The sequence below is a fragment of the Siphateles boraxobius genome, unplaced genomic scaffold (genome assembly GCF_051911475.1).
Source record: "Siphateles boraxobius isolate OS27281-9 unplaced genomic scaffold, OSU_SipBor_1 25, whole genome shotgun sequence".
Classification (NCBI taxonomy): Eukaryota; Metazoa; Chordata; class Actinopteri; order Cypriniformes; family Leuciscidae; genus Siphateles; species Siphateles boraxobius.
The window spans coordinates 25,750,997-25,778,857 of record NW_027508866.1 but is presented as its reverse complement, the minus strand read 5'-3'; the positions used below and the strand labels follow the sequence as shown (position 1 = coordinate 25,778,857).

At 39.1% G+C, this 27,861-nt stretch overlaps 1 protein-coding gene across 1 annotated transcript in view; it reads right to left on the bottom strand.

Moving 5' to 3' along the window:
• The window catches only part of map3k1 (mitogen-activated protein kinase kinase kinase 1, E3 ubiquitin protein ligase), a 75,935-nt gene extending 58,731 nt beyond the window's left edge, over positions 1 to 17,204 (bottom strand). Inside the window, exon 1 of the mRNA XM_077243312.1 lies at positions 16,803 to 17,204. Within this exon, the coding sequence (XP_077099427.1) occupies positions 16,803 to 17,176 (374 nt within the window). The 5' untranslated portion in view covers positions 17,177 to 17,204. The remainder of the gene's footprint in view (positions 1 to 16,802) is intronic.
• Positions 17,205 to 27,861: the final 10,657 nt, after the last annotated feature.

The window sequence follows — 27,861 nt, the reverse complement described above, 5'->3', positions numbered from 1 at the left end:
AGAGCTCATGAAACACACAGGTGAAGGAGTGAGGAGCGTAACCAACCACACACACACACACACACTTAGAAGAATGAACTTTCCATTCAGTCCTGTTAGCATTAGCTGTATTAAACAAGACTGTGATCCACTAATGTAAAAGGAAACATTTCTACCAAGTCAGTGTATTAACATCAAAGAAAAAAACTTCACGCTGAATCATTGACTATCTTGAGGTTAAACATTAAAAAGTTGTCACGGGATATTTGACCTCTTGAGCAGAAACCCAACAACTAACATAAATACCGCTGACAAAAACACATTTCATAAACAGAATGACCAGTCATCCAGCCATGAGACTTTCAGCTAGCAAACGTCATCAGCTTTATTTGAAACTGATATTTGAAGAAATAGTCAGGCATGTTTGGTGTGAAACTTTGGCAAGAATATTGCATAATACCCCAGCTAACGGTATTTTCTGACATTGTCTCCAATAAAACATGCTAAATCAATCACACATATAGAATGGAAATCCAGTCTAGTCCATGAGTGATGATGATGTGATGAGTGCAGATATGACATTGCGATCACGATGACCTACATATTCCTGTGCACTGGTTTCTTATGAACAGCAGCACTAACACAGAACATGTTAAACATTGCTTTCGGGTCCTTTTTACATTCAGGTAAAAAGTAACTTTAGTCAACATCCTTGTTAATAAATGTGTCAGTCAATGATGCTGACAAAGTTAAACTTTCAACTAAATTACCGATGCATGTAAGAAAAAACAACAACAACATTATATTCAACCTAAACACTCCAGAGCTGTTTTACGCGGCTGTCTTGATTAAACACTTTCTAGGCCACACAGAGTCCAAACATATTTCATGTATGATGACATTCGGATCATTTTTAGGATTTCAGGGGATAACGCTCAGTAAAAACAAAAATTACATTAAGGTTTAATGGTGCAATTTCTAAAGTATGAATTATGGCACACACAAGACCAATAACAAACTAAAGAGTAAGTACCGGTATATTATTTATTAACAGGGCAAGATCAAGGAAGGAGCCATTGGGGCAGTCATGGCCTAATGGTAACAGAGTTGGACTGGTGACCCATTGCTGGTTCGATTCCAGTACCGGCAGGAATATGACTGAGGTGTCCTTGAGCAAGGCACCTAACCCCCAATCGCTCCCCGGGCGCCACTCAAGGCTGCCCGCTGCTCCGGGTGTGTGTATCCACGTTTGCAGTGTGTGTGTGTGTTCACTACTCACTACTCTGCTCCTAATGTGTGTGCACTTACTTGGATGGGTTAAATGCAGAGGTCAAATTCCAAGTATGGGTTACCATACTTGGCCATCACGTGTCACTTTCACTTTCACTTTCATTGGCTTCTATAAGGAAAGAAATCTTTATTTTTTAGGTGCCACATGTAAATAAACATGTTATAAATTTTTTAAATGTTTAATTTCAGTCCTCCTGTCACGTTTACATCTGCAGCCTCAGCTTTTCATGCGTCTCGTGGATGTCCTGGGAAATAAGGAACGGATTTGTTCTTTACACAGAATCTGAGCCAGTGTCACAGACCATAATAATGTCAGCATCACTTGGACATTGAGTTTAGTTTGGCCTCCTCAATAACATATTCATATAATGAATAAGTAATATATTGCATACTGCATATTTAGCAAAATGCTCCTCTCTATAGTTATTTCTCTAGCTAACTAAAGTTTATGGTCATTGAATGGCTTTATTTGAGGTGAATGTGACGTTACCTGACATTGTTTAAACGCTGTTTTATTGACGTCTTTCGGTGGTTAAAACACTGATTGATCGATTACATGAGACGATACATTTCAGTAAGTTGCTATAAATAATTTGATGTTCATGCATCAACAGAAAACAGCAAAGACTAAGAGATCTTGAGAATGGATCAGTATTGATTAAAACTGTGGATGGTCCACTCAGCTGACGTGTTTATCCACATCGAGATCGACTTTTCAGCACCTTTACTTGGATGTTCATTCATTGACACGGAAAGATGATCCTCAGTGTCTCCAACATTTTCGATCTCTCTCATGATGGCACAACTGGAGCCTGCTTTATTATTAGCAGATGTGCCATCAGCGCTGGTGTTCAACTGAGATTAGGGATATTTTCGTTTTGGGCGCTCGAAGTCAGTGAGTGAAACGTTTTTTTGTCACTGAAACTGATGCGTCGTCACATTTTATTACTTCAACAAAGCAAAAGATATGATGGGCTACTCATCACACAACACGCAGCTAAAAAGGGATTACACGCAAATTATTAAATCATAACACGTACATTCATATTGTCTCAGCAAAAAAATCAAACGCAAATTAAAATTTTTGCTTGCAAATGCGACCGTTTTAGGCACCGTCTGGAGCCCTGATCCCCCATTCATGCTAGATCTAGTTCTCCCACAAAGGAAAACAATGAAACGCAGATCAATTTCTTATTTGCCATAAAGCTATGAGTAATCTTAAATCCATGCTACCACAACAATCCAACAAGCATCCAACAAAATGTTTGCTGGTTCAATATTAACACAGCAGTCAGGTTATAGAGGCCAGAAGTCCAAAGACAAAGTGGAATCTGTGAAGTTACATGAAAATGTCAATTATCCCATGGAAAAACGGCATCATGAATCCATATTTGTAAGGTTTGCACAAACACTAAAACAACATTTCCGAACAGCAATATTTCATGTTTCAAAACAGGGCTCACTTTGTTATTATCTGTTGTCATAGTTTCTATTACACAAACAGTATTTGTTGAGTAACAGAGTTAAAGGTTCAGCCTTATGAATGCAGTCAACACTTCATTTAAAAACTGAGAAAATGGAATAAGATTATTTATTGTCTTCCCATCAAATAATGTTGAATCATGGTTTGACTCGAAGGAATGTAACACTTCTTGCAGTATGGAGAAAATCATGCAGTAACAGTGCAAACAATTTGCAGAAAACATTGAGCTTTTTGTAATAAAATATACATTTAGCAACAATGAACTGAATTTCAATTTAAAAGGTGCACTACACAATTTCACATGAAAAATTCAAGTATAGACTCAAACAAAATCCCTCTCAATCATTTCTTGTGATCCACTCGAAACGCATTCACTAGAGTGGTGTTGTTTTGTGTCTACAGAGACACTGTCCTCTGCCTGTATTTTCTTACTGTATTCTTCTATTGCTGGACTTCAGCCAGCCGGTGTGTGCGTCGCTCCAGCCGATCAGGGTGTGTGTAAGGTCGGGAATTTATCATGCGTGTCAGGAGCTCAGGAAGCTCCGCTAAGTTCTCCTCTCGATACTAAAACAGTATCCTAATGTTAGTTACAAGGTAATTTGTGACGTCAGAAACACCAGCGATTTTAAACTTTGTTTTTGAGACTGTTTTTGGTTCACTGCAGTTTTAAGGAGAAAATACTCAGCAATGGTGTTGACTTATGAATTTACACATGGTTTGTCTTAAAGCATATTAAAAACACCACATAGACATATAAACAATATTAAAAACTCGGTTTTCACCAGAGGGGGACTTTGCACCTTTATACAAATAGTCAAATTAGTTAATTGTAATTGTCGGATACAGCAAAACAATCTCCATTTCTTACTAGGTTAATTTTAGGTTAGGTTAGGCAGTTAACAAAAAACTAATTTGGGCTTAAGATATAAATGGTTTTAGGTCCAATTATAAGACTTTGGGCTGCAGTATTAGTCTAAATTAAACCAAAATTTAAATATGGCTCAGTGCCAGTATCAAAACACAAAGGCTGTGATTTGATTGAATATGTGCGCTGCGTGTTTCAGAGTGAAGCACAGCTCTGTTCTTTCACACACGAGCCACCGGGGTTTGCCGTGTCTTAGTGATTCTACAGTGATGGGTCACTTATTTACGCATTTGGGAACACAATGCACCAGCCATCTTCAAAGCTTGTAATGAGTAGTGCTTATCTTAAAAAAAAAAAAAGTTTAACATTTGAAAATTATGAAATTAAGAATTGAATCTTAGTATTGCAATTTTAAAGTTGTATTGTAGAATACATATTTTTTCTTGAATGTTTTATTTTACAGTTCATCACTATTATTAATATTTTTATGTATCCGTATTGATTAAAAATATTTAAATAATTTGGCCAAAATTGTGTAATTTATATAACAAATTGCAGTTCTTTTCTGTAAATCGTGCAGCCCTATAATGAGGTTTTATTTTACTTATTTACATACGGAAATATATTTCCCTATATATATATATATATGTCTTCTAAATACACTACACTCACATGCACTTCTAAAGGAGTGTGAGTGCATTCAAAAAAAAAAAAAAAAACAAGAACAGAGAGACACACTAGTTCTTATGATCCAGTCCCTAATGAAGTAAGTTTCTGGGTGTGGGCAGTACAGCAGTACTTACAGCAGTAGTTCATGTAGGAGTCGTGAGGATATTTACTTAATGCTCACTGTGGCAAAGACCCATTACTACAGTCTATCTCCATTAAAAAAGCCTCTCCAGACTCAATATATAAATAAAAGCTTCATTAAGTCTCTGAACTCTCTCCACCAAACAAGGGCAGAGACTCAGGAAAAAGGTCAATTGAGATTAAATCCAACCTCAAAAGAACAGAGTAAAACAAAAGACAAAGGCAGAAGAAAGTCCCCGGGGACGCGCGGGCCGAGACAGCTGCCAGGATGGACGTGTTAGCATTACTCGTTCTGAACTTTACTTTAGCTAAAGAGAGGCACGGGAAGGCCAGTGGGATTGCGAGGTGGTCAAGAAGGGACACTTGGCCATTTCCTATTTTGGCCCCTTCAGTGCCGAAGCCGGAGCTGGGATCCTCCTCATTATGACAACAGCACTGGCTTTCACAATGCTTCTCTTTGTGTCGCCTTCTAAGCCCATGGATTCAGTGCCCGTCCAACAGCGCCAATACACTGACAGTCACTCCCAATTTACAGGCGGGATCAAGTTTCCCGCTGATGGTCCCCAGAGGCCAACGAGACGCTGGGAAAATCGATGGCCCTTTCCCATGCCGTTACAACACACAGTGTGTCAACAGCTCTTATTGGACGTGGACTGTGTACAACAATCAACACGCTCCAATCCAGAGGGGACGGCTTTCACTCTAAAAGATGCTGGGTTGTTTTAACCCAATTTTGGGTCAAATATGGACAAACCCAAACGTTGGGTTAAAAATTTTATTTAAAAAAATTTAATTCAGCAGCTGGGTTTGTCCATATTTCACCCAAAATTGGGTTTAAACAACCCAGATTTTTTTTAAATCACGTAAAGAGGGGGATCAACAACAAAAAAAAAAATATATAAAAAATTTGAAGTAACCGATGTGATAAAATCTTTAAGTTCTACTATTATGTAAATGGAGGAAGGGACCCCAGACTTCGTAAAACCCTATTTTTTCAAGGTTTAAGACAGAGACCATCTTTACAAGCCATCTCTGAAAACATGGGGGAGCAGTGACTTTCCAATCCCTTAATGTAATACTCTTGGCCACAACCATGCCCAGCATTAATGCCAACAACCCAGCATTTTTAAGAGTGTTAGATTAGTCTGACTTCCCAAACCTCTGAATATGAACACACACTGCATTCAGACACAGTTTCCAAGACGTTTGTTTCAGAGGGTGTTTGCTCATATCGAGGGCGTCTAGCCTCGGCCTGCCACAAGACCTGTTGTTTTAACCAGTAATCTGGGTCTTATTAGTCATGCTCCCATGTGTTTACTTTTCACATGTAATCTCTAGCTTGCCTCGTCCTGCTGTTAACTAAACAAAACCTGAGAGGGGGGGACCCCTGTGCCTGCAGACAGGGCCTAATGGGTATAGAAATATCCGGGCCTTTGTGTCCGGCGTCCAGGCGTGATCATTCAGCTAACCCTGGGCTTTAAATATGCAGTTCCTGGTGACCATGGAGAGGCCTCCGCTCATTAGACAAAACATGCTAAAACACTCCACAGAGACCAGCCTCAAAGACACAGCACTGCTCTTTACTTGCATGAAAATTACATGAAAATTTGTCCTTGGAATGCAGAGAAATTTCAATGACATTCAAAGTAATAATAAGTAATCATTTGCATGCCATGTTGTTGCTACAACTTTTAAAGTAATGACTCAAAGACATCTGCAGGGGTATTTAATACAGTAAAATCACCTTTTGAAAAGTAACTTGATGCTTCAAATAATGGTTGTATCTTGACATTGCTACTAGAGGTACACGATATTGAATGTGAAAATATTAAATGTGAAATTGCGATATCGATAATGAATATTGCGATATCGATATTAATTTTGATATTTTTAAACATATGTAAATTTACAAAAGTTATGGGAAAATGCATCAAATTCTAACAACACAAGGTTTCTTTTCAACAGACAGTCACATTGGACTGGTAGCCTACAACATGAATAAATAAATAACCATGTCTACTACAGAACAGGACATGTTTTACTGGTTGTACAGTATAAAAATAAATAAATGAGCATGTCTATAGAACAGGAAATGTTAGAAACAATAAAATTAATCTAAAAAAACAAGTAAAAAGAAAATGTCAAGAGAAACGGATATAAATCCGATCTTAAATTCCCAAGCTATACGGAGATTTAATGGAGTTCACGTCACCAAAAGCAACCGATATGAGCTGCATTTTATTGATCATCAGCTAAAATCAAAATCAAAGACCGCAATAAAAGAGAGCAGCAACAGCACTGGTAAGATCATTATGTTTCTTTACTTTTAATGATGATGATGATGAAGATTTAGTGTTACGTGTCTGCGACTTCCGTTTTGATTTGCGATAGTTTGCTCGTTTGCTTGATGAATAGATGCTCAGCTTCTCATCTCTGGTAATGCGTGTTGCGGTAGCGCTGTCATATCTGGATATAACGTTACATATAGCCTATAACACGCTCCCACATGTTTATTTTTTAGCATTTTTGGGAAGAGTAAAATTGACATATGTTGTTTCGACAACCAGATGCATTTACACTTGTCCAGTTTCATCTGGAACTAAAGTTTCTTGATGTGACTTGGCCTCAAAAACAGACGCAGGTAATCGCACACGCTCAGTCGATCTCTCGTACTAATCCACGAAGCCTCTGTACAAATCACCATGATAAGGAGTCTTGTTATCATAATTAACTTATTTAACATTCAATACATATGAACGAAGTTCAAAACAAGAAGGGTATAACCTTATGAAAAAAGAAAACACGCGAATATTGTGGTTCCTGCGGTAACTTGCATTGTCAGTAGCGCAGTACTACAATATTGCGGTTATCGCGGCAAAAATTTATTTGTCATTGAATCGTTCATTCAAGAGATTTTTCAAAAACACTGAATCATCCAGTGTTTTTAAACGAATGAGTCATTGAATCATTTTTTTCAAACAGATTTTTTTTTAAATTAATTCATTCAAATTAAACATTTTTAGATAGACTGCTGCAATTAACATTTTTGTCAGAACCTCTAGTAAATTACATGTTATTTTGTTTAGTTGTCTCTTCAGTATCATGGGAAAATCGTGATCTCTGTTTGAAACTAACAACAACAAAAAATAGTGATTCTCATTGTATCCAGAATAGTGCAGCGACTAAATGTCAACTGAAATACTCAAAATGACTGGGGAATTTTTAAATGCATTTTCTGGCTAGATACAAACACCAACACTTTTAAAAAGCAGAAATATATACAATACTAACTCAACAACTGCCCCACTTAGGGCTGCACAATTAATCGAATTTCTAATTGCGATTACGATTACGGATGCCACGATTACCTAATCGTTCAAAGCCGCGATTACAAAAGAAAATCCACTCTGCGTGTGTGTATAGAGCATAATTATGTTATGAGAGGCGAATCACGACTACTTCAGAAAAACCCAGCACAATATGACATACCAGGCAGTGACGTAAGTGTACGCTGAAATAAAAAGTCTTTCACCTCAGAAAGACGGACTTCACTGTCCTGTCAGCCGTTATACTGTGCTCGTAGTGCGCACTCTTCAATTGCACGCGCAAATGCGGCGGCGCGCTGTGTATCGCTTCACTGTATAAAGTGCAAAAGAAACTACGAGCATGCAACGTCGTTACAATGTAAATTAGTAAGTCACGGAATAAAAGTAAAATATCAATAAGTCACGTGTTAGCTGAGAAGGATTTGCATGCAGGTATGATTTTCATTCTATTCACCAGGAGCTGTTTCATTAAACAGTTCTTGTTAGTATTGTGTATTTACCATGGTAAGTGTCATTTCCATAACCCAAAAATGCCACTTTATTTTCACGTTGTGTTATTTTTTATATTTTTAAATGACTGTGGTGGCTCATATCAAAATTGAATTAACAAAAACTAGTTTGGGACTGCTATTGCTAATTGCTTTAGAATAGTCATAATGTTTTTCTTTACTAGGAGTCATTCTTACAATTTATGTGTATGTTAAGTAAAGGGGGACAGTACTTGTGTATGTTAACAATTTTTGTGTAAACATGTATTATAATATGCCTATATATATTCAATGTAAATTGTGATAATCGTAATTAATAATCGCAATTACAATTTCAAGGGAATAATCGATAATTATGATAGCTCTAGCCCCACTGATGTTTATGTGTTCACAAATCAATAGTGGTTTGGGCTGCACCGACATAAATATCGCAAATATGTATATTGCAAGGGCTAAAAGTTAAAGACTGAAAAACAAAATGACAAGGGAGCCACTGGCTCTTAAAATAAAAATGTTTAGGAGGGAAAATACAGAATAGCTGAACAAAAATGGTTGTTGAGAAGCGGCTCAGTTAATTTAGGGCATAGCTTCATACTCTTGCTTTTAGCAGTTACCTCGTAGAATGAATTGTAGACCAGACTACAACAAACTAAATTAATTAAACTAGCTTGATTTTTTAGTTGTATTTAATGTACTTTTTAATTTGATGCTAGTAATAGTATTTGCAACATACACTGTTTTGTTGCATTATGACACTCAACTAAAGATGTCATGTTTAAGTTTGATTATGCATGTTTGTTGTTTTACACTGATGCTTAAAACATCATTGCAAGACTTTTTCACTAATTGTATACTTTCAATATTGTTCACTTTCAGAAATTTTAGTGATACTGTTTTTAAATATACATTTCTTCATCCACTTATTTTCTTTATTATTCAGAGGCTTATGCTACAAAACAGGCAATTCATCCAGGAGACAGTAAGCTAAGAAGTGATAAAAGAGACACTTCCAGCATTGAGGTCTATTGAAAGGTCACACGTTACATGAATATTGTTATGAAGAGCAAATTCATTCCTGTGAAATATGTAGTCGACAAACACATCTTCATCTGGCTTTCAGATGACTGAACAAATACAGTGAGAGGTCGCAAACACAGCAAGATTCGGTCTAAGCAATTCAAATACAACAGCAAGATCCTTATTAGAACAAAAAATGTGTTTTTGAGTTGTAAAAGTGAACGTTACCACAGTTAAACAAAATGCTACTCATTCTGGTAATATACCACATATTCATAAATATATATATAATTTTTTAATATATATATATATATATCTGGCACAGAGTATCTGCATTAGGTGTGATGTGAACAGGCCTTTACTCTGACAGAGAATACTATGAGAAAGCGAAATTTATCCTCTATAGCTGAAGCGCAAGACTGCCGTTTTAAGAAGTGTCACATTTCACACTCAAACGCCAGTGAGTAAGTCCCTCAGCGTACGTTCAGGACACCACAGATGAACATACACCACAGATCTTTATTTTAGCCCTTCACCATCTCCCACAGGAAGGCTATATGTGTCACGATGAAGCTCCAGAGGACCTTGTGAGTTTCTGGGAGTCTTCTTACAACCGTTAGCTTGTCGAGGGCACATTCCCAACAGGAACAATAGCATTTAGGACCGTGTTTGAGAGCAAACGTTTGAGGAGCCATTTTGGCTCCAGATGTTGGTGGGGCGCTAATCGAGGGCCGGCCTGGAAAAGTCAGTTTGAGAGATTACTACTCGCATGCTCTTTATGGGGCATCAATGAAACATTAGATGCTTAACAAAACCAGGACGTGTGCTGCACAATCACACAATATTTATTTCACCTGCGAAGAAAAATACAGAGAACAGTGTGAATTAGGGGTGTCCCCGACTAAGGATTTTCATAGTCGAATCAGAATCGTCAAGTCTTCCCTGTAGTCGACTAATAGTCGAATCGTGTGTTTGGGGTTAGGGAGGGGGCGGGGCTTTAACATTTTAAAGCCGCGATGTACAGAACATCACACAAAGATATAGCAAAAAATGTAGAAAAACATTTCGGATCAATACAACTAAGAAATAACATAAATAACTGCAGAAAGGCCACACTGCAGACAGGATTTGCATTTCACATGCAAATCAAATTAAATCGGCTAAATTGCCTGTGCGAGCAGGCTCTAAGTAGCCTACCTACAGAGCGCATCTATGCACCGAAAAATAATCAACAATTAATTTACAGAATTAAATTAGAACAGAATATACCTTTCTAAACAAAAAAAACAAAAAAACAAAATAAGTCTGAATCAAGTCACAAGATGCAGAACAAATGTGTGCAAAGTGCCTAAAGTGCAGGGGAACATATATTCAAAAACACAAGCCACAAATAGTTACATTAGATTACCCTGAGTGATCAATAAAAAAATAAAGATATTATTAAAAAAATATCGAAAGTATAGCCAGAATGGTCAACTTTGTCTTTTTAACTGCAGAAACAACAATAAACGGTGAACTCGAGTGACAGTTTATCTAAACATGATCACAGCTTCCAAAAATCAAATTAGAACCGGCTGAAATTTTTTGAAGTCACTGGTACCCCTACCTGATCGAGAGAGAAAAAAATCTAGTCTTTCACTCTGTCTGTGTCTCTGTGTCCGTTTGAGTCTTTTCAAATTGTGTGCGCGGATAAAATACATCCTAAAACGCTTAACATGAAAAACGTTTAACGGCTTAATGTCCTAAGACAGTTATATTAAAAGATCAAATTCTATACACACCTTATTAATAAAGCATAATGTATAGCCTACAGAAAATCAGATGAGCCCAGAATATGAACACAACGCGTTTAATTAAACACTAATTTTCCTCCCATTGAAACCCGTTATTATAAAGAAAACGCTTTACGTGACTTTCTATAGGAGGAACACATTGTGTTCATATTCTGGGTTCATCTGCTTATCTGCACATTGTATGGTTTCTTAATGAGGTAGCCTACTATACATTAATTAAGCCATGTAAAAGTGCCCTAGCGTTTTAAAAGCTTTTTTCAAGTTAAGCGTTTTAGAATGTCCAGAGGAAAACCAACTCGTTAACGTTGGCCTGCAGAAGTGCGATCATGGTTTTCCTGATGCTAAATCCAGTCTGGGAAAATATCCTTTCTGATGGTGTGCATCCACTCTTTAGATTTTCTTATCCCAGACATTTTTAAAGATTTAAATCCCTGCCGCCAAAACGCTCCTCTTTCGGTCACGTATCGAAAGTGAAGATTAAACCTGTCACGGGGTGTTTGGATTTATTCATGCACGTTAAAAAGATTTATTTAAAGCTTCTTCCTTTGCACATTTGTATTTACAGCATTATCATAATAGGCTCCTATATTAACGTATTGACAGAAAACCAGTAGTTCTATGTGAAATCAGACATTGAGCACCCTTATAACCTCTGCGAAGATTTGACTGTGAGATTGGTAGTCGAATCAGGCTCCTCCTATCGATGCATCGAATCTTCGACGGTTCGGGGTCACCCCTAGTGTGAATATTCAAGATATGTTTCACAAACTCAGTCGTTTGTTAGTTCATAATAGAGGGTTTTAATTTAATCCTCAAGAGCTGATAATTCAAGATGAAACAAATTTTCCAACTAAAATGTGAGAATTTGCAGTTCTCTTTACTACCAGTCTTTACATTTAACCTCATGCTCTCGTTTTACCAGATGAAAGGCCTGTGACATTTTCTTTTCGGGAGGCAGTATCTTCTCCAGCATTGGACCAGCCATCTATGCGTAACGAGAACGGCCAAACCCCGCCACATCCGCTGGAAATGTAAACAAATTAATTACGATTCTGTGGGCTGGGAACACCCAATGGGAGCACACCAACTGTGTCACACTCACACAGGAACCCACCGGACAATGAAGGAAAAACCACACAGCTCTTTCACAATGCCAAGCTCCAGTTGCAAATCTGCTAAGATATATTAAGCAATTCAGTCCACATTCACATGACAAATGACTACAATAGTAGATCACATCCAAAATTTCTGCTCAAGGCAGCAGGACATCACAGGCAAAACATTTATTTCATGCACTATATATAAGCACTATATATATTTGTTCTATTTTACAGCAAAAATAAATAAATAAAAGATAATAATATATATATATATATATATATATATATATATATATATATATATATCCGACAAAAACTTTCGACTCTAATGTGCCAACAAAATAAAACAGATTTCTGTTCAGGAATATATTCAAATTAGTCCATGTTTAATCAGACAGCGCATGCCTCATTATCATATTTACACCTAACATTTCAGAAAAATGTTTGCAATTCTTAATGTAATCAATCAAATGGGGAAGTATGATGATATTTATTTATATGCATATTTTATAAGCTAACTTAAGGGTGTCTTTGACTTTAAAAAGAACAATTTTGGAAATCATCTCAAACAAGCATTAAGACTCGTTTGAAAACAGCAAAGCTCGCAGAAACAATGTAAACCAATCACAAAGTTACGTTACCTAATGCTGGGTTCAGACTATACAATATTTTTGTCTGTTACTATATGATTTTGACTCCTTAGCTAGTTCTTGTCTGTCATGTACAAGAAAAATGACTACAAATTGCTCCCCGACCAATTATTGCTTGCGGTCTTTAACGATGTACTTGATGTCACCAAAAAGGCAGAACTAAACAAACAATGACTATTCTCTTCAATTCTATAAAAAAATAAAATAAATGCACTAAAGTTAAACTGAGAGGGGTTATAGCACTTGCGTATTGTTGTCCTACTGTTAGTTTAACTGCTTCTATTGTTCTCATTTGTAAGTCGCTTTGGATAAAAGCGTCTGCTAAATGAATAAATGTTAATGTAAATGTATCGAAGCGGCGCGTTTTGTACTTGCTGTTTTGTCGTCAGAAAAGCCCCAAAAAAGAAAGAAAACAGTGGACATGTTCCTGGATTGAACGAAGAGGTATTGTTGCAATCGCTGCACTAAACTTTCCTCCATTGCATAATCCACCCAGCAGCACCAATACCATTGGCTCGCTCTCGTTTCACCACTTTTGAAAGCCGTGTACGGAAGAGCTTCAGTGCTCCTATTGCTCACAGATGTGCCAACCCGTCGTGGAGGCTTGAAAAAAAAATTAAACATGCTAGTCTTTCTCTCGGGACGTGGTGAAGTCATCCATTATGACACACTATATGAGATAAACAGACAGATTCAGCGTCCCTACAGCCATTGTCGTTTAGGAATCACTGTGACGGCCAACGCCAAACATAGAGCCAAAATCGTGCAGATATCATAGTCCGAACAAGCTGTTAAAGTCCTGTGTGGTGAAAATCCAGCTTTTAATGTTGTTTATGTGTCAATTTCAACCATGTGTAAATTCATAAGTCAACACCATTGCTGAGAATTTTCTCCTTAAAACTGCAGTGAACCAAAGACACTCTCAAAAACATGGTTTGAAATCGCTGGTGTTTCTGACGTCACAAACTACCTTGCAACCAATCAGATCAACGTGTGATCGTCAACGAGTGGATCTCTGAGCTGAGTGAGTGAGTGGAGGCGGGGCTCATTTGCATATTCATAGTACTACACATACTAAATGAGGCAAGAGTGTCGCGTTACATTCAAAATATTATAAGGCATCAAGATATTTTTTACAGGAAAAAAAACTTTTAAATATGTAATTTTCGTAATCAATGAGGAGTTTTAAGGGATACAATTATTGACCACAGGGAGACTTAAAGGCTTTCTCTGTGAGCTAAACAGGTGTCAAGCCAATATTAGTCTTTGTATTTTATGGACCCGCATTTGGCGGATGTTAATGTCAAGCCCTGGACCCAATGTATTCAAGGTGAAATATGTCACTTTTTTCCAAGTATTTATAAATACTTTCACCTGTCCCACTAAGTCAGCCAGGCGGATTCCCATGAAAAGTCAGAACACTGTGACTCTGAAAACAATCAAAACATTACTCAGTTTGTTTGAGAATCCCAACCAGCCAGACACAACAACATCAGCTCAACCAAGAGCGAGAGGCAGACGCATTCAGTTCAAAAAGACTGGGAGAGTGTTCGGAAAACCAGTTTGGAAACAACCGAGAATTATTTTAAGTTCGTTTGGTGCCGATAGTGCCACATAGAGACTGCACTAGCGGTGTAACAATATATCGTGTCACAATATATTGCAATACAAAAATGCAACAAAATGTGTATAGTTCAGCAAAAATAACAATTACCACGTGAGGAAAAATTTCACGTTTACAGAGTTTTAGTGTGAGTAATACATTCAAATATTATGTTGAATATAAATGTATAATAATGCAACGGGGAAATATTTGTGGGTCCTGATAATGCCAAATGTCTGATGTTACCAGTAAAAAGTGGCCAACATTATTTTAAATATATCTAGTCAGTGACAGAGAACAAGCATATTCGTCTGAAATAATTCCGTATTTTCAGCTCCAGAATCATGAATATTGTTATTCTGGTGTCTCTACTGTCCTGTGCTTTGGGTTTCCAGCACCAAGTCCAAGCCTATTCAAAACACTCACAATGTAGCACCAAATTTACCATTTTAATCAACAGTACATTTTTTGCTAACCTTTTTCATATGTCTTGAAGTATCGCAATAATATCGTATTGTGAGTTCAGTATCGAATCGTGACACGAGGGTATCGTTACACCCCTAGACTGCACACTTCTTCACTGTTTCAGCTGTTCCTTTAACAGCTCAAGGGCCGTTGAAATGAAACTGCTTTGATCTCTAAACAAACCCAGTTTGAGAGGATGAGGTGTCTTAGTCAAGCAGGAGAACATCTGCTTCAACACCTGTTCAACACCTGTTGTGCCCATCAGGACTGTTTCTGGCAGTAACCTTCACTCCATTAACAAGCACACATGAAACACACACGATGCGTGACGCTCCGATTCGCACCTGAGGGGGAACGGCGGTAAATGAATAAGCTCAATGACGTAAGCCATGGTTTGGAGTCACAGAATCCCTGCATGGCTTAAAAACACTCAACGAAAGACAACTAAACTGAAAAACATCTATAGTCTGAAAGGCACACACAGTCATATATGGGTTTCATTATCAATCTCAAAATTAATATGCTGAAGAATCTGGATACACTAACATGCGTCCTTGCCTAGTTATTTATGAAGAAAATAATAATAATGGATGATGAAACATGAATCAAAATCTCATATATATATTCTCTGTGTGTGCATTAACTCAACTATTCTCGGGGAAAACAGAGCTCACAAAGGCATGCAGGTTTTTTCCAGCAGATTCTTTAGGTTTCAGCTCCATTCATCTCTCATTATCTTAACAGTCTCAAAGCCTGCAGCTCATATTGCATCAAATCCTGCGCTCGCAGTCTTCCTTCTGAAAACAACTGCCATTCAACCTGCAGACACTGAACTTTCTCACACCATAGTATTCACACATCATCATCATCATCATCACACTGAGCCGAGGAGCACAACGGTTTTCAACACCACTCTCAAATATGAACAGAATATAAACAATTATTTAATACACTACTACTTGTGTCTGTATATTTCAAATACAAATAGCTACATATCTTTAAATGCATTTTCTCAGAAATCTCCACTTCAGCAGCTCTAACAAACTTCACAGTTTTATTAATATTCTGGGGGTATTTTACAAAATAATTTGTTTATGTAGGCTACCATTTGCCTGATTTTATACTTTATGCATTTTATTACCAAAAACATGAGGACATTTTCTGGGTTTTGACAGTATTTTCTGATTTAAGGAATATATGAAGATAACCAAAATCTCCTCTGTAAAATAATTTAAAGGTCTAACCTAAAAGACCCTGTTTTCAACAACACACTCAAATAAGAACTGAAAATATGCAACATCAAAAACACAAAATATCATACATAACAACTTTCACACAGGAGAGCAACTGACAAATGTGTTGAAATCAAACGGGAAAACAAAGCCTATAAAAGCATGTTTGTTTGTTTTTTTGCCAGTAATTGTTTTCAAACAACTATTTCGACTATGTAATTATAATTTAAATAACTTGTAATTATAATTTATTTAGTTTAGCTTGCACTTATTAGGCGTTAGTTCAGTAGAAGCAAAAAACAAATAAAGCGTATGAATATATTTTAAAGTGTCTTAAGAATTTTTAGTACACTATTTTACAGTGTCCTTGTTACATGTAGTTATTGTAGCAATAACTATAAATTATGCACAATTACATGCAACTAACCCTAAAACAAACCCCAATCCTAACCCTAGTAAGTATAGTTAATTATTAATCCTCGGTACTAAACTTTTTAAACTCACTTGCATATGACTGTCACTTGCATACATTTTGTATCACATGTTCTATATCCTTAATACTTCACTCATATACACACATGACGGAGCTCTGCCAGAGAGAAGCCCATATATATCACTAATAAATCAAGTTTGTAACGTTTCCCCAATTGCACGAGGAACGGAAGCCCGTTTGTCTGAAGTAGTTTCGCAGTTATTTTTACCTGTTGTTGTGTGAAGCGTTCACGTCCACAGCAGCACAAGCCGCTCCATGTTCAGCAGAGCTCGGATTCTTTAAAGAGCTCCTCATCCACTCCTGAGCACCATTATTATCATTCAGATGAGCGCTGGTTCTGTCGCCGAGACTGTGCTGCAGTAATGCGGACTGGACCGAGCCGCTCTCGCATTTATCCAGATCCACACTCTTCACCTTGCGCCTCCACTGAGAGCTCTCGCCCGCGCTCCTCTTCGCCTTCCCGCTGCTGGTCGACACACTGGTCCCGCTGGAACTGTCCTGGGCTCCGGTCCCGGTGCCTGAGCCGCTACTAGGGTCCAATAATCCGCCTAACGACGACGTCCGGCTCCCCGCCGTCGCCATTTTCTGTCCTGAATATTTGCCACTTAATAGATTCTATGTGAGAGGGAGTGGCGGGAATTTGGGGGTGGATGAGAGGGAGGGGCTTCCGGCTAAATGGGAGGGGTCATATACAATGTGGGAGGGGCTAAGGGACCTCTTTTGGGAACCTAAGTGCACGGTGTCATACAATTTCAAGGGGCCATGTCATAACAATTAGATTTTTTTGTGTATATACTGTATAAAGGCTATAACCATGTATATGTATATATGTGATGCTTTGCTTTCTTTATCATTCATGTAATTTTTACATTTTTGCTATGTAGGCCTACTTATATTTTTGATACCTTTGTATTAATAAAATAAAAAAAATAATTCGAATATACTTGACCTTTAAAGATGAAAGTTGAAAACTACACTTTTTTTTTACTTTCAAAAAATTTCACTCAGATATTTCTAGTAAATTTCACTAATAATTACAAAGAAATAGCAAGTAACACATTTAATTAAACATGACAAACATGTATTTTCTTGTAAAACGTACACTCTTTTAAAAATAAAGTTTTTTTATTGCCATTAATGGTTCTATAAAGAACTTTTAACCATTTAGAGGTCCTTAGGGTCAGGCTGACCCCATTTGAAAATTGTCCTTTAAAAAACATGGTTTCCTTCTTCTCATTGGCATGAGAATTTGTAACTTTTGCGACATATATAAACACACAAAACATCTGTTTGCAAGGCCCCACATCAAATTTACCCCACATTTAAAATGAATGGGAAAGATTACATTTTATTTTTCATTTGTCAGAAAAATTCAAAAATAAAGCCAGCTTAAATCTGAAAACACATAGAAATAAAGGCCTGGTACTAGAGCATAAATCCAATGTGGAAAGAACATGTTCACTCTCTCTCTCTCACACACACACACACACACACACACACACACACACACACACACACACACACACACACACACACACACACACTTTTAAAAAAGCATTGTGTCTGTACAGGATGTTTTTTTCACAGATCGATAGTATTGGAAGAAATGTCACTCAGACATTGAACGTCAGAAAACAAACAAACAAACTGACTCTAATATTTTGAGAATATCTGACTCTCAAAACCTAAAATGTAACTGATGATTTTAGTTTTGTGGAGTTTATAAGTTGGCAAATGAACATTGTGTAAGTAATTGGTAAATGAATGTGAATAACTGACTGTCAAAACCTAAAATTTAACTGATTGTCTCCTCAACTCACAGTTCACAGTAACCTGAACACTTGTAATTGTCCTAAACAGGTTGTAAATTGTCCTCCATTTCATGCAAATTACAAACCACATGCATCATTTTCTCAAAACACTGTACAACATTCTCAATTGTTTTCGCAGTAGTTCATACAACCAGCCAAAACTTTAATATATCAGGAAAAACAATTGCAGCTTTTTTTATTGGTTTCACAAGAATCACAATCGTGCTCCACTTATTTGTTAAATTCTCAGTTGCACTTGGAATGTCCTCAATTAGCCCCAAATAAATATCTGCTGAGTTAGCAATGCACACAACACAGGACATGCACATTTCCCAATTGTTCACACAGCTATCTCAGTTACAAAAACTATAAAAGAGGAAAATAAAAAAAGAAGAAGAATGGGAAATGAAGAAATGTAAGAGTAAGATATTTTGGAGAGAATAGAGGAAGGGTGATATTGACAGAGAGGAACCGTGGAAGAGGTAGAAAGAGATGAGGGGAAAAAACAGATAGCAAAAGGAGATGAAGCAAGAAGAGCTGAGGATGTAGAAAGAAGAGAAGAGGGGAAGAGGGAGAATGCTATAGAGACAATTGCTCAATGTGCTCCTGATCACCCTGCTAAAAGTGGATTTTATTGAGAGAGTTTAAAACATTTAGGAGCCTTTCTGTGTTGTGCAGCCCCAGCACTTGTTGTACAGGGACATTGACAGTGACCTGACAATTAGCATCCAAACTGTATGCTAATTGTCAATCGTATTTGACGATAGTGGTCCTGACATAAAAACACCAAGCACAAACAGTGCGAAGGCATCAACCCTTCTGGCGCACTCAGTGTCCGAATTCGCTCACTCGTTTTCATTCACTCCTTCAAGTGGATTATATTAGTTGAGTAATGTAGGGGATAGTGAATGTGGGTATAGGGGGCGATTTCGAACACAGCTTAGGATAATAGGCAAGACAGGAACAGAAACATACACAAAGAACAAAACATAATCCTGACAACCTAAAACGGAATCCCTTCTTTTCTTCTGGGTTTAAAATTGATTGTACGTGTTTGAATTGCAAGCAGTCCAGATCGAGAGAGTGGAAAATCCCTTTAACTGCAATCAGCAAGTCCCTGAATCAGCAAAAATGTGCCTTTTAAAGCAGAAGTCCAGTGGTTCAGCCTTCTGTTGGTTGAACACAAGTAAGCAGAGCATTCGTTTAGGGGCTGCTAAAGGAAGCAATTTCCTGTTAAAGATCCACTTCATCAGTAAGTGCTATTCTTAGCCAGTCAGGCTTCCTGCAGCTTCTGTGTTTTCCTGCTCACGTTGACCACGACACAAAATATTTTTGCCCCAACTTGCAATGCAGTTTAATCCCAAATTAGAGTTTAACAAAATGAGTAAGACAAATGATGGAAGAAAGAATTAAGCATATATTATAAGAGTTCTTTTAGAGATTTGTTTGCACTGAATTACAGAGAAAACTGCCAGAAATGATTAGGCCCGTTCTAAAAGGTTACACTAAATATATTTCAACCTTTCTGTTTTTTTTCTTTAATGCTGAGATAGAGATTAAAGAAAATTTTGCTTCGATTTCTACATTTCTGTGACTGTCCAGGTAAAATACAATGCCATTTCAGCAAAATGAAACAAGACAAAAGACTTCCTGGACTTCCCATAGTAAACGACTCGAATGCAAACAAAGAGCTGGCTTGACTACCATGGTAATCAAATGGTTTGAAGCAAATGTTCCTTAACACGATCTATGCAAGATTTCTGCAGTGATACACATACTGTATTCAACTACATACATATTCCATATTGTGAAGCCATATAATAGCTTCATGTGACAAAAGAACAATATTTAATTGAAATCTTCCCCTCTGTGGTAGCTCTCAAACTAAATTTGCATTTAGGCTAATCAGAAATGCTGGTATAAAATGTGAATATGCAGAAGTACAAATGACATTTGAATGCTACTGCAGAGGGAAAGATGCAATGGGCTCAAATTTACTTGAGTATTGGTGTCAGTTTGTATTGTTAAACTCTGCATGAAATAAAAAATGACATTATTTATTTTCTTAATGCATCAATCTTATTGTGAGCAATTAATCTGTTCATTTAATCTTTTATTAGCCTATTATTATTTTTGGACTGCGTAACTTGTAATCAAAATGTAATAACTAGCTCTCCCTGTGATATGACACTATGCGAGGCTCGCTGAAATTCAGCCAATCACATTGAAATCTCCCTCAGTTTCAATATCCAACACTCACTTTTCACAATCCAATCATAAACGAATGTACTGTATAATACCAAGTCCTCCTCTAGATTTTTCTCGCTCTTTAATATCCGTTTCACTTGATTAGCTTGTAATAAAGTCTAGACTCTAGAGTTCTCTTAATATAATTTTTGAGTGTACAATATTTTCATAATGCTTTTCAAAAGTACAACTTATTTCTTTAGGGTTACATCTTTATCATACTAAGTGCACCTAAAAGTATAGGTTGCAAATTCTGTTTCGTGATGACTTTAAGTTGCATCCAGTATGACTGAAAAAGTTTTACTTTACTACCACAACAAAATTAACAATTCCTTTACAAGAGTCTCTCACACTTTTCTGTAGGCTTCAGACTACTCCTTTTTTTTTGGTTATTTCATTGTAAATTTACCAAAAAATAAAATAAAAAAAACAAAATTACTTTTCAAAACTGTTCCTCTCTCCTTTGTCCTCCTCCTTCATCAACTCGTAACAGCTGATGACTTTGCCACATTCTTCATAAATAAAACAACAACAACAACAACCATCAGCGGTCAATTCGACACACCACAAACCGACAAACACAAATCTTAACATCAAACACACACACTCTCCCCTCCTTCTCTCCGCTCTCGGAGGAATACGTCTCCAAATTCACCCTACTACGAGTCTGCTTGATCCCCACTCATCTCCTTCAAGACATTTCTTCTTCAGTCACCCCGCACTCACTCATATCATCAACACCTCTCTTCACACTGGTATATTTCCCACAGCATTTATGCTCGGGTTACCCCGATACTTAAGAAACACACTCTAAATCCAGCACTTTTAGAAAATTACATACCAGTATCCCTTCTTCCATTTATTGCTAAAGCACTTGAACGAGTCGTGTTCAACCAAATCTCTGCCTTTCTCACACAGAACAACCACCAGTCTGGTTTCAGAGAGGTTACTCAACTGAGACGGCCCTGCTCTCGGTTATTCAAGCTCTGAGACGGCAAGAGCAGCTTCCACATCTTCAGTACTCATCCTTCAGGATCTGCTGTCTGCTGCTTGTAACAGTTAACCAGCAGATCCTCCTGTCAACCCTCATGACGAAGGGCATACGTCACAACATCTAGCTACTGGGGTGCCTCAGGGCTCAGTGCTGGGACCACTTCTCTTCTCCATCTACATGTGCTACACCTGTCATGTTCAAGTGAATGGCACTTTGTGTTATCATCCCAAATATAACAGAAATCTCAGGAATCTCAGTTTCTCAGGAAGAGGAAAACAAGAACAGAACAACCAGTCCAAAGTAACATAGCCTACACAGTAACAGGTACACATATACGTCGACAGACACTAAACAGGACAAACCTGGGGCTTAAATACACAGCAAACAAGAGACACACCTGAACCGAACTAACTCAATCAGTAACCAAGGATACAAACAGACAGGGTACTGAGAAAGATTGAACTAATTAACACACAGACAGCAAAACACTACAACAGAACTACAACAGAACTAAACACTTGAATCGAAACGCATGAACAAGCGACAGTACTTTGCTAGACTAACTGGGACTTAGAAGCCAGGTCTGGAACTATCTATTTTATAATTGTTATTATACAGCAGTGTACAGTATTTGACTGATCACAGAGTATCCACCAAGTATCCACCTGTTATTATTTTTTGTGAAAGTGAATTTCACATGAAAAAATAAATAAAAATTAAAATTTAAAAATGTAAATCTTCCTGTGAAATATAATTTAAACAGTGCACCAATACACAAAAGCATGGTTATTCAAAGGAATAGGAGGCCAGTATGGTCAAAGGCAGGAAACAGCTTTGTGGATAGATGTTATTGTTTCCAACTAATGAAAGGAAAAGTGACGCAAAGAGCTGTGATGTGAATCGGAGTGGGTGGTTGTACATTCATGAAGAATTGTGGGATGGTTATACTTGGATACTCTTCATAAATTGGAAGGTTAAACTGGACCCCTGATGGGTGAATGTATCTGTAATATCAGAGTAATGAGACTCCATCAGACTGGAATAAGTGATTCAAACTAAGGCCAATTTAAGTGCAGGATATTAAAAATATAAAGTAAAACGGTTTCATCAGTATAGATATTAATATCATATCAAGGTTGTCAAGATAATGAAGATAATAGCAATGTTTTATTAGATAATCATGTTGGTTGAAATACCAATATCACCTGGACTGTAATTCTTCTTACTAATGTCACTCTACTATTATCTTGTTTGTAATATGATTCATATTATTGTGAGAATTCATATTTTATTTTGTTGCCTGTAATTACGTGACTGAACATTGTCAGGAAAAAAGGCTTGTCTTATTTTGAATAGCTGCATGAAAGTCCAGACACAAATATATTCCTCTCATATTCCTCTACAGACAGTGACCTCTGAGCACCTTTATGACCCGCATATCATCATTTCATGAGTTCACACTTACAAATCATCAGATAGATTAAAAGAGTAGGTGTATTTGGCATGCTGTCCGAGGGGAGGCTCCGAGCTGGGAATGTGACCCAAACCCAGAGTACTCCCCCGTATCCCTGGCTGGGATAGGAACCAGCTGAGAGTGAGGAGTTGGGGTGGAGGGATTCAGAAAAAACTGTTGAGGAAGGTAAGTGAGTCACCTATTTATATAGGCCTCCAATCGTACTGATTGGGTAGATCATTTGAACGTGCTCCTCCCGAAACGTTGTTAATGAAACATCATGTCTATGGCTGCACTTGGTGTTTGATGCCCAATTGCAACACTGTAAAAAGTGATCAGTTGACTTAACTCATACATTTTTTTCATTAGTTTTAAATTTAGGATTAGTTCACTTCAGAATTAAAATTTCCTGATAATTAACTCACCCCCATGTCATCCAATATGATCAAGTCTTTCTTTCTTCAGTCGAAAATAAATTAAGGTTTTTGAGGAAAACATTTCCAGGATTTTGCTCCATATAGTGACTTAAATGGCAACCAGTGGGTTGAAGGTCCAAATCGCAGTTTCAATGCAGCTTCAAAGTCTCTACACGATCCCAGACGAGGGATCCCAGAACTCTGCGATGCGCCCTGCATTACGTAATCACGTTGGAAAGGTCACGCGTGACGTATGCAGAAGTACCGCGGCAGGGTAAAAAACTCACATTTAATTTTCTCCTCCAACTTCAAAATTGTCCGACATTGTCGTGTTACCTTTTTTTTGTAAAGGGCATTTGACTTAGTCTTTACACATTCACTTTGTAATTATTGGATGGTACTTTCGAATACGTCACGACTGACCTTTCTAATGTAATTACGTAATGTGTGTTGCATCGCAGAGTTCTGCAAGGTGAGGGCCAGAGTTGAGAATCCCTGCAATACATATTGTTAAAAATGTGACATTTAGTTCATAGCACAAAATATTAATTTAAGATAATTCTATAAAATTGTATTTTGTTATTTAATTATTTAATTTGACTTATTTCAGTTTGGTTTTCAGATTTGGTTGAGGTTAATGTTAAAGAGGTCCATGTGTCGAGCAGGACAGGCTGAGAGCCATGGGAAGTAATGAGCGTCAGCTGAGCCCTACAGCGGCCTCGAGTCTCACGGAGGAGCTCCTGAAGGAGAAAAAGAGGAGTGACGACAGTGAAGGACGAGAGAGGACCAGGTCTGGACTTCATGTTGTGTTTTACAGTTTTTCAAAAATGATTACACACATTTAAAAAAAAAAATGATGGTGCCATTTCTCAATTCTACACACAAAACCACAAAACACACACATAAGATGCAAAACACCACTCATCTCTTGCAAAAGAAAACACTTCATTCAAAACTATCTTATAGGGACAATGTGTAGATTTTTAGGTATTTTATTATCTAAAATCAATAGTTTTATTCATAAATATGTCCTCGATGGTGTACAAATACCTCTGCCAATGATCTGACTTATCCTCGTAAACAAATAATTTATTATCTTTATATACATGTGACGGTAGGTCCACGGAGGCTTCCATGTCGTTCCGCCATCTTGAAAAACTATAATAGTAGAGAGGGTCATAAAGTACTAGGCCAACGCGTTTCCACAAAGCGTTTTCGTTCAGAGCCAGCGTCATGAAACTGAAAGCAGCAGAAACGGAGGAGCAGAGCAGTGAGAGGCGCTTGTCACTGCCCCGGCAAGTCAGTCGGTTATTCATACTGTAACATTCGTTTGTTCGTTGTGTCAAGTTGCAGTTTCTTTGAAATAACAAACCTGTTCACCCGAAGGAAAACTCGACGAAGTGCTATTAGAAGACATCCTGCTATAGCTTTTTGGTACATAACGGCTACCGTAGATGCAACACGCATTTGAAAAAGCGAGGCGCTGGAGAGCACAATTCGTTTGAATGTAAAATACAATTTCACCACTAGATGGGAGAAATTCCTACACAATGTCCCTTTAACTCTTCTAAAAATGCTATTTTTGTTTAGTAACTCTACACAAACATAATATGATTAGCCACATACTCATACAAACTTTACGTTGATTGTTCGCCTGTACAACTACTTTTAATACTTAGGGTTGGTCTCTTCTGTTAACAACCGACCACAACACCCGAGCAGGATGACAAGTTTATCATGGCAATTTACCATTAGGATTCTCTTCAGAAAATCATTAAAATATGCCTTATTTGCAGTTCTGTAATTTATAATCAAAGAATTCACTGTTTTGATTAAAATGCAACTGATGTCGTAATTATAAATTCCCAACTCGTAAAAATTAGCTTCCCAGGAGGACTTAAAGACACTCTATGTTACTGGCATTTAGGTGTCATCCGCTAATTACTAATCTAAATGGACAACTGCACTTTCATGAAAACTATATTGTCTGAGCAGGACGGCCTGTATTGGAAGCAAAAAGTTAATGACATGCTCATTTCGTGTCAGAAAAGCTACTGAGAACATGAGAGAATCTGGCATTCCCTTTCGTTGTCACTCCGAGTTACGTCGGATGACGATGAATGGGGTTTCGCTTAGAACACCTATCGACTTCGAGTATTACAAAACGAGCCAATGGTAATGCCATGGGTCTGCGGAATTTCCATAGCGTATCTCCGCCTTACCTCGTGGGTATAAAATGAGGACGCCGGCAACATGCGGATATGTTTTCGCTTCGGAGCCAAGAGTATTTCTTCACTCTACAGCCATCTCTGACTTCGCTCTACGAGGCGAGCTTCTCTCTCCGGTGTTGGTGTGACGGCGATCTGCAGCGAGCTCACAGTGCCTGCTGATCTGTGCAGTGATCTGCCAGTGTGTGTGTGTCTCACTGGGCGCTTCAACATAGCGGAGTTTTTTCTCCTCTCATAAAAGAGCTCGCACGCGGCACGTCTTTTTAAAGACGGCTCGCCCGTGCATTTCTGGTTGCAGCGGACTGGTATCGGACTCTGATGGGCAAGAGCGCTGTCTAGTGTGTTTGGGCTTTGATCATGCTTGAACAGCGCTCGTGGATGACTCATGTTCTCTCTGGGAACGTGATCATCCCATCACATATAGGTCGAGACTCGGTGAACTCGCAAGAGTGAGAGTCCCCTCATCCACCACCCGATCTTCGGCTGGTGGCCAGGGTTACCTGAGGGTGTGGTCTGGAACAAGGCGCCGACTCTGTGTCCACGCCCCAGCCCCCCCTCTTTAATGACGGTGCCCGCTCCGCTAGCGAACTGATGGTTCCACGAGTCTACCACAGTGATGCTGTGTCTGTAGCAGCATCACTAGGTGGGCTTGATTCTTTTGGAAATGATGACTCGTCACAGCTTCCACCTTCTGGTGTGCATACGGCTGTGCCTGAGTCTGATCTGGAGATGACGGCCATGCTTTCCCGGGATGATTGGTTTTGGGGTGAGGCCGCCGACCCGCGTCCACGGCAAACCCCAATATCTTTCCTCCCGGACGTGCATGATGAGATCACGGGTCCTCTCGTTGGTCTCATCCGCCTTTCCTCCCCTCAGGGGCCGCTGCCCATGGGTACACTGGGGTCCCCCCGGTTAAACACTCTGTTGCCATGCTTCTGTGTCCTCAGAGTGCTTCCCGGCGCAATCCTAAGCACCCGTCCAAAGCCTGTAGTTCTTTTCGTCTACACTAATCTGTGGCGAAATCCTATAGTGCCACAGGACAGGCAGCCGCCTCACTGCATCCCATGACCGTTCTGCTGGTCTACCTGACCCAGATGCTCATGGAGGGCGGGACTGACCCAAGGCTCTTCAGTGAGCAGCGCGCCGCCACTGACCTTGCTCTCCGAGCGACGAAAGTGGCCGTACGCTCTCGGAGTCAGGTGAAGTTCACCAGTCTGGGGCTGACCGGTCTGATGTGCACGATGTCGGGCGGACCCGTCTGCTCGACACCCCCATCTCCCAGGTCGGCCTCTTCGGCGGTGCGGTTGAGTGCTTCTGCCCAACAGTTCTCAACCGCCCGTGAGCAAATTGAGGTTATTCTGCCCGACGGCCCCGCCGTCCGCTCAGATCCCTCAGTCTGCCCACCGCCGAAGGCGCCCTCCCACGGTTCCAACCCCGCCCGTTCACCCGGGCCTGGCTCTGGAAGACCGTAGGGGGGATGCCACAGCCCTCTCCAGCCCTGCCCCCCGCTAAACGCCGGGTTAAGCAGCACTTTTCAGTTGGGCTGCTCAGAGATGAGACTCAGTTCTTTCCAGGAGTTGGTAGCAGGCCCACTCCTTTCCCCGGTAGAGGGCTGGGAAAGAATCCTTATTCAGAAAGAACTGACTCTCTTGTCTCTGAGCATACAGAGTTCTTGGACGACAAAGAGCGCCGCCCACAAGCCGTGCTCTCCTCGTCCCCCTCTGTCCCAGAGGCGGTTGACACAGCGTGCCGTCCACGGACCGCTTCGCCCCTGTCCCCCTCTGTCGCCAGACTCCTGACAGAGCAGGCCCCTGTGGAACGCTGGTCCTTCCCTGGCCTCCTCTGTCAGGGTGCGGTTATGACCTTGCCCTCACACCGGGCCGCTATGCCGTCCACGTCTGGGCCGGTCATTCCGCTTTGCTGCGCCACCGGGGGGACGTGTGTGGTTCTTGACGACGCTGGCACAGTTGGGAGCCTGCCTAGAGCTTCCCTATCTGCTCCGCTGGGCCACGCGAACCATCGGCTCGGCTATGCGATTCAGTTCGCACGGTCTCCTCCCCGCTTCAGGGGAGTCCGCTCCACTTTGGTCGATGGCTATGCCCCTATCATGAGAGTGGA